The sequence below is a fragment of the Aethalodelphis obliquidens genome, unplaced genomic scaffold (genome assembly GCF_003676395.1).
Source record: "Aethalodelphis obliquidens isolate GAN/ISIS:26980383/991018 unplaced genomic scaffold, ASM367639v1 scaffold63, whole genome shotgun sequence".
Taxonomy (NCBI): domain Eukaryota; kingdom Metazoa; phylum Chordata; class Mammalia; order Artiodactyla; family Delphinidae; genus Aethalodelphis; species Aethalodelphis obliquidens.
In genome coordinates, this window is record NW_020838007.1 from 9723199 (window position 1) to 9731368 (window position 8170).

Genomic DNA, 8170 nt, shown 5'->3' on the forward strand with positions numbered 1-8170 from the left:
ACAGATTTTCAGCTATCAAATGAATAAGGTCTGAAGATCTAATTACAACATGGTGACTATAGTTGATAGCAGTGTATTGTATAACTGGGCTTCGCCAAGAGAGTAGAACATAAATGTTCTCACACACACACAAAGATAAATACATGAGGTGATGATGTGTTACTTAACTCGACCGGGGGAGTCCTTTCACAATGTGTGTATATATCACATCATCACGTTGCACACTCTAAATATTTTGCAATTTGGTCAATTATTCCTTAAGAAAGGTGAATATGTATATAAGACATATATAAAATATGAAATGAATAAAAGGGCCATCGATAGCCTCACTTCTCTCTCCTATCTGAAAACCAAAAGGAACTCATCCTCCTTGCGTTATTTGAAATATTTGAAAAGGCCGCCTTGGTCCTGTGCTTGTTGTCCTAGATCATCACCTCTAAAGCGCGAATGTTTTTCTTTCTCTCGTACAGAATCCCAGCGCTCATCCGAGGCCCACCTCCCAGGATTTGGCGGGGTTCTGGGACATGCTGCAGTTGTCCATAGAAAATATTAGTATGAAATTTGATGAACTTCATCAGTTAAAGGCCAATAATTGGAAACAGATGGATCCTCTTGACAAGAAGGTAGAACAATGTCGATTTTGTATGGTTCATTTAAAAACCTGCACAAACACTGGACAGTCTAAATAGGCTTCTGCTTTCAGTCTTGCTGTTTACAATGTGAAATGGAGCTGATATCATATCAATTTCATTGTAATGACAATGTTTACATAGTAATCACTTGGGATATTATCTGTAATATGTTTCAGGCATATTTTTAAAGAAAAACCTGTCTGTGTGAATTGGAAAATGGGAATGTGGCTTTTTTTGTTAATTAAACTTTAAGTTAAACCATTTTAGTCACTGGAAGGAACTGCCTCCATTTTGCTTTTTAAACTAAAATAAATGACATCTTCAGTGCACGGTTACATACAGCAAGAGCTCAACTTCCTTACACCCCTAGCACGTGCTTCCGAGAAAATAGGAAGCCCTGCAAACTAACCGACTTTGATAATCATTTCATAAATATAGTAATAAAGAAACCACTGTTGTTCAAGTGTAAAAATATACACACCGTAAAGTTTCACAGTAATCATAAATGTTGGGATTTTTTAAGAGTTTTACTGTTGGTTGGTTTGCCCTGGGGAATATCGCTCACTGGGTTCCTCACGCGAGAGCGTAGAAGTAAAGACTCAAATGCTTTTACTTGAATTAATAAATGGCAATTTTCACATTTGATTACGGCGGGTCCACCAGGCTTGCCCAGGTATCCAATGTCCACCTCCCTAGGCTGGCCAGGCATGCATGACTTTTTTAACCCTTTGCTTTCCTATGGCCTGAGGTCAGATGTTCCCGAGAGATTCACCTTCTAAATATTAGGCACAGCTATACTTGTGATGCCCTTTTCCTATCCCTGCACCTATCAGAGAGCAAGCAGCAGTCCAACCTACTCTGCTGCTGCCCATTATAATACCAGGGTTCTTGGGGTCCACGGGCTCCCGGGAGAAATCCAGTGCCAACAGCCGGTGCATCATCAAAGGGGCCACCGCTCTCATCACTGTCCCTCATCTCTAATTCTGTCACCATCCACCTGTGGGGTTTTGGTGCGAAGCATCAAAGTACCATTGATGTCTGTGTGGCCTCTCACTGGGGGAGCCAAACATTTGCACTCAATCTAGTTTTCTTTAATCTGGGTTTAAAACTGTCTGCTACGTAAGCTTTTAAATTGGTCTGATTTTAAGAAAACACTACAGATGTACACACATACTGGTGACTGAATTTCTAGAGCTGATCCACCTGATTTCTCACTCATGGATTTTTAAAAATTATAGTTAAAAAATAAAATGTGCAAGGAAAGGAAAATATGACTAAAAAGTTTCCAAAATATCGACTGAGTTACCCAACAATGAAGATTTTAAACGTCCAAAAGGAGTGAAGCTAAGAATTGATATAGGTAACCTATTGACACAGTAAATCATTAGTTAACTTGATATCTAAATCTTCACGCACGTTGTCTGTCATCAGAGCTTTGCATCAGCCCATGAACTGGAAGGGAAACAATGAACAAGACAATCAGGGTTGGTGGACTATGGTTTGCACTCTGTGCTCCCCTGTTTTATCCACACAAGACGCCACCTTAAACAGCCGGCGGGCAACTCCAGTGCAGTACGTTAACTAGGGCTTCACCCAGGCAAGCAAGGAGGAACACAGAGAATGCCCTTGGGAGAATCATGGAATCCCTAATTTAAGATACTTTTCACATTTAGTTTTATGAGAATTAGGGTATTTTATTAAAAAATGAAACCATCAGATTCACGTGGACCTTTGTGCAGCCTGAAAACTCACCATCTTTTTCCCCAAAATCCTTTGTGGTTTAGATTCCCTTCTTTCCCACTGTACTTCTTTCTCCAGCCCAAGTGATATATGGCTTTTGTTTTTGCAACTGCATTTAAACAGAGCCACCCGTTTTCTAGTTTGCTGCTGCTAGGGGGATGAACTCTTTCAGTCTTGTGTTCAGTTTTCATGGCACAGTGTCTGTCCCTGTGATGGAATTGCCCTCTGGGCCGCCACAGTCGCCCCGAGATCCCTAAGGCGTGACGGTCCAGCAGGATGTTTTAGGAGCTGACTCCACTACCCGGGAGGGTAAGGAACTGTCCAAGTCCTCCCTCCAGGGTGACCCTGCCCAGTGCATTGCTGTGTGTTTGTGTGTGATGTGCAAACGGGTGTAACTCACTGTGGCATCAGCAAAGCTAAACGAACGCGGGCTTACAATCTTCTTCCTCGTTTGGTTGTTTAGGTTTGGGTGGGCCCGAGGAGAGGGCGGGGATGTTTTTAAACTCTGAACCGAGCTCGCACCCTCCGCCTCCCTCCTTAGGGGGATGCAGAGTTCTAAGAGGCGACCGCTGCCACCCTTTCCCATCTCTGGCACCCAGAACAGTCTGGAGCCTCCAGAGAAAAACCGCAGTAAACGTGCTGGGAGCCGCAGCCTTTCAGCAGGCGGGGGGGGGGGGGGGGGGGGCATTTTAAATACCCACATCCTTCCCTTGGAGAGACCTAGTTCTGCCATCCAGCTTTACCCTTGGCCTTAAACTTACCGGTATTTTTTTCCCCCTGCAGCTTTTGAATACGCAAGCCAGAATAATGAAGAAAAAATATATACATATCTATACATGTAAATATATATATATATATATATATATATATATATATATAAAGTGAGAGATCAAAAATAAACCAACCACCCCTAGGGTTAAAAAAAAAAAAAAAAGTGTGCTAACTACTGACCTATCCCAGTTTTTCCCAAGCTTGTCCTGAGAAGCTGTGTAATGTCCTGAACCTTCTGCTTTGATCAGGAGCGAAGGGCCCCTCCTCCAGTGCCCAAGAAGCCGGCGAAGGGCCCCGCGCCGCTGATCCGGGAGCGCTCGCTGGAGAGCTCGCAGCGCCAGGAGGCCCGCAAGCGCCTGATGGCCGCCAAGCGCGCCGCGTCCGTCCGCCAGAACTCGGCCACCGAGAGCGCCGAGAGCATCGAGATCTACATCCCCGAGGCGCAGACCCGGCTCTGAGGCCCCCGGCCGCCGCGCCCCCGGCCGCCTCCTCCCCGGCGCCCGCCCTTCGCCTTCTTGGCCCGCCCACCCGTGTAGACGCGGCCCCTCTAGGTCACCCGCCATCCTCCGTTCTCTCGAGCTTGTCTGTCCTTAGATTCCAGCAATATCGAACCATAGGGTATCTCAGAAATCCAGGATCCCGGGGTGGGGGGGTCCCCAGGGGGGTGGTCCCCTCGGGACCTCGCGGACTTCCACCCGAAAGAAACTAGGAGACTAGGGCTCCGATCCCCCTGATTTCCCCGACACGCTTCCTATTTGGGCAAGCAGATGGAACACTTGATTTCCAACCTCAGAAATCACACACCCTGTCACCGGAGTCGGGAAGTGACACACCGAGAGGGGACGCAGAGGGGCTGGGGGGCGGGGGACCAGGATGCGGAGTGGGGGAAAGAGAAGCAAACCCTGCGGGTGCCGGGGGTACCTGCGTCGCTCACAGCTGCAAAACTGCCTCACTCTTGTGTCATCAGTCACTGCTTCAGATGTCTCAATCAGCAGAAGATTGTCAATCCGATCTTTCAGGGATATCCATCTATTCTGAAAGGCAATAAAATGAAGATAGGCAAGGCAAGACAAAGGAAGCACTGCTAGTTTAAAAGACTACATAAGGGATTTTTTCTTTTGTCCTATTCTTAAGAAAAGTTACACCTGAAGTGTTTTATCAGCTTTTCTTGTACTATGTGTATTATATTGTTGTGATGGTGGTGGTGGGGTCTTTAGGGGAAAGTGTTGGTTCTATTAATTTGTTAGTGTCCATCCTGGGGGCCTACCTAATTACACAGAGCTAAGTACATCTCTGCTTACGGAGTGCTGTACATGGCAGCCGGGCTGCTTTCTGCGAAAAGTTGGGATTTTCCTAGCATCCCCTTGGAATGCTACACATCCGTCTCTTTTAACCCAGTAGTTCATACGGCAGACGTCTGTCTTCATCAGTCTTTTCTCACTGCTCCACAGTCCTAACACACCCCCGAATAAGGATTTTGTCCTGTGTCAAACCGGTAAAATAAGCTTTCTGTCCCAGTAGACATGCTGCCTCGTTCCAAAGAGCGGCCACTTGTCTTGAGGTCCCAGGTAGAGAGAGAAGAAATTTGACCTGCGAGGTTCAGAGGCCACATGGAGGGGGACAGTGTCATGATTCCTAAACACTGAAAGAAACCCAGGCTTTTGGCAGAGAATGTTGATTTCCGTTTTTAGTCCTGATGGATGGCCAGTATGACTTTTGCATCCAGCTCAAGTTATCTTTAAATGCCCTCACTCGTAGCAGTTTAAGCACTTAGAATGAGGTGATCTTAAATGATCACTGGCGTTTTATCCAGCTCCCTAAAGCGTTAGAAATTACCATTGAAAAATGAAAGACTTTTAAAAACATACATCAAATACTCTTGCACCAGAGATGCTTTTTTTTAAAAAAACAACAACAACAACACTCTCATAGCCAGGTGCTAATTTAATTTTATTTAAGCAATTAAGAGAGGTGATGGGTTCTGGCAACAACTATTTTCACGGACATATTCTAAAACCACTAGAGAATTCGCTACCTCTCAGAGCCATTGATGCTTTGAGCTATGTTTATAAACAGGGCACAAATGTTCACTGCTGTGGTTTACAAGACAAGGGCTACTAACATTTAAAAACCAACCAACCAACTTTTAACTAGGGTGAACAAAGCACCTTTGAGTGCTTTATAAAATTGGAGCAGACAGAGAATTTGAGCTTCAAGTATTGCTGGTTTTAAAAAGAATACACCTTTTCTTTACTCTAGCAGCCAAGGAAGGTCACACAAAGTTTGCATCAAGTAAGGCCAACTGCCACCTTGGGTAGCCTATGGTCTCATTCAACCCTGACAGTGACTCGGAACTCAGATTAACGTGAAGGAAGCCACACCCATTTGAAGACCAGATGTCCCCATCCACAGCTCTGCACCGTGAGGTAGAGATAAGATTTGGATTAAGAAATAGATTTCTAATACGATTCAAGATCATCCTACAATATTTTCTTTGCAAACTGGTTTAGCCCAGGATATTTTAAAGAGAGACAAGAGATGGCCTATTTATCTTGTCTATGTGAATGGTATTTGTATATTCATAAGCTATTTTTGGTAAGAATTTTAAATCTTTTAGCCGAAGGCCTCCAGGCACCATGACCTTTGCCTTCCTTGAAAACACCAATTGTACAAACACTTTATAGAAGGCTAATTATTGATGTTAAGACATGATCCCACATAAAGCTGCCTGTTAATCACTTGCCCCCTTAAGCTGACATCCATGACCATAACCTTTGTTACATTGTTCTTCTGATGTAATTTGTAGAAATGTTTTTTAGTTCATATTGGAAAATGTATGTACCCTGAAAAATTACTTATTTTGTTTAACTTTGGTATAAAGGTGTTTGGGCATTTTCTTGGGGAGGGGGGATTACAAAAGAAGTTTGTCTCCCACATCAAAAAACGTTAAAAGAAATTAAGTATTTATTATATTTTTTGCAGATGTTTCCATACAACTCACATAACCTTTTTGTAAAGAGAGATGAAGAAATGGATTAAAGATTTTTAATATTTGAAATGGTAAATAGAACTAATTTATTTGTACTATATTTCTGTTATTTATAGATGTTTCCTTAATGTTTTACTGTGCATTACCACTTTAATTTAAGCCTTATCCTTGTGAATTTACCATTTCTTTTTTAAAACCTGTCTAGATGCATATTTTAAATAACTGGAATGTAAATCACTAGCATATCTGAATTCCCAAATGTAATTTTTAAAAATTATTTTGGTTTGGAAAAAAAAAGATTCATTTGAAAGCCTTCAGATGGAGGGGTGGGGAACATTTTTATGGCTTTATGAATTGGAATTTCATAGGCTTATCTACCTAGACTGTGTGTGGACAAAAAAAAAAATTGTAAATAGATGAATGTTTCCCATAATGTATAAAGAAATTAATAAAATACTTAATGCACTGCTTTCAGGTCTGTGTGTTTTCACTACAGAGTCCTACTTCTTCTAAAATATAAGTAATTGCCTTTGGGGGGGTGAATAATTAAGCAGTTAAGAAGCATATCATTGTGACTTTCATTGTAACAACACATGTACTAGTCCAGGTGAGCTGGTGGGTAGACCTTGCACCCTATGGAAGGGCTTTAAGTACCCAAAACTAAAAGTCCTTTTACTGTGATGATTACACGCATCTGAAAGTTTCAGGTCAGGAGCTGTATGTTTTATGAAAGATGTTATTAGCTTCTCAAACATGTTCAAATCTGTATAGATTTTTACCCACGTGGATTTCTTTCAAAACACTTCATCAGTTTTGTTTCCTACACGTTCTCTGGGGTAGGGAAAATCAGAATAATGCATTGTGGTCTTCATTTCATCCCCACAGTACTGAAAAACTGCTCCCTGAGGTTCGGTCACTCGCCCAGCATGACACAATTATTAAGTGACAGATTTGAGTCCAAAATCCAAGCCTGCGTTCAGCTTTGTCTTCAGTGAGGTCTTTAGCATTCTTCTCACATTTAGAATTGGTAATTGCCACTGTCAATTTCCCCTGGTTTTCATCTAGGTCGTATTTGTAAGCATTACTTTATACACAAAAATACAGACTCACCAAAAACAACAAAAAAGTAAATTAGAACACTTTATACAGTGGACTTGCACTGATCTGAAAATGCCACAACCCTGAGACCTGTGTCCACAATACTTGCTCCCACCAAGTTCTTGGGCAAAGCCATACATCTCTATGCAACAAACTTGGAAACTGTTAAGCAGATAAGCCACTTTGTCCGATTTTTATACATAAGCAAGACCTGTGCCAGTCACCAAAATAACACAATGTACTTTTGAAAGTGCTTCCAAAGAACAATGATCAAATGGCCGGACGCGGGCGAGGTTGCAAAGATCTCATTACTTTGGCTCATGCACTGACCGTTCACGTAGTGTGAACTGTGATCATACTTCTTGACTTTTAGCAAATTAATTCTTATATTTTATCGGGGCTCCTTAAACATTTCAGCCAATCCTAAAACAAAATGAGTTAGTTTTTGCACACAGAAATTTGAATTTCAGTGAAGCAATTTCCCATGTTACAGGGTCCACTCCCGCCCCACCCACAGCAAAATGTAATTTCATTTTTTATAGATACTGAACAAAATGGTTTGAATTTCTTTTTGTATCTTTGAAATCCACACCCTTGAAAATATAAACTGATTTTGGTTTAAATAAATGACATATGGAAAATCCTACTGTCTGAATGTGTTCATTCTCGTATGCCACTGTTACCAAAGGGTACCGAAATCCACCTGGGGTTTGTTCAATAGGCTGTTTACCTTTCAGCTACTAAACTAAGATCAGATTAACTCCTTTTGCAAACAGAAACTAGTGGCCCAGGCTGAAAACTCTCTCTGGTCCTAACGCATTTACTAAGTTTACAGAATAGGTCTTAAATTCCTCTGCAAGTCACTCATTTCCCCTGAAGCAGAGAGAGGAAATAGTGTGCTCTTCCCTGTCAGGGCTTCCTGCTGGCCCAGGGAGGCATC

The 8170-nt window shown here is 42.3% G+C and overlaps 1 protein-coding gene across 8 annotated transcripts in view; it reads left to right on the plus strand.

Moving 5' to 3' along the window:
• DLGAP1 (DLG associated protein 1) overlaps positions 1–3647 on the plus strand; it is a 322151-nt gene extending 318504 nt beyond the window's left edge. For 4 of the 8 annotated variants that reach the window (XM_027088554.1, XM_027088560.1, XM_027088557.1 and 1 more), the window contains 2 exons: positions 471–623; positions 3392–3647. In XM_027088554.1, the coding sequence (XP_026944355.1) occupies positions 471–623; positions 3392–3601 (363 nt within the window). In that variant the 3' untranslated portion in view covers positions 3602–3647. The remainder of the gene's footprint in view (positions 1–470; positions 624–3391) is intronic. The other 4 variants (XM_027088553.1, XM_027088556.1, XM_027088555.1 and 1 more) reach the window with 2 other exon arrangements.
• The last annotated feature ends 4523 nt before the right edge of the window (positions 3648–8170 follow it).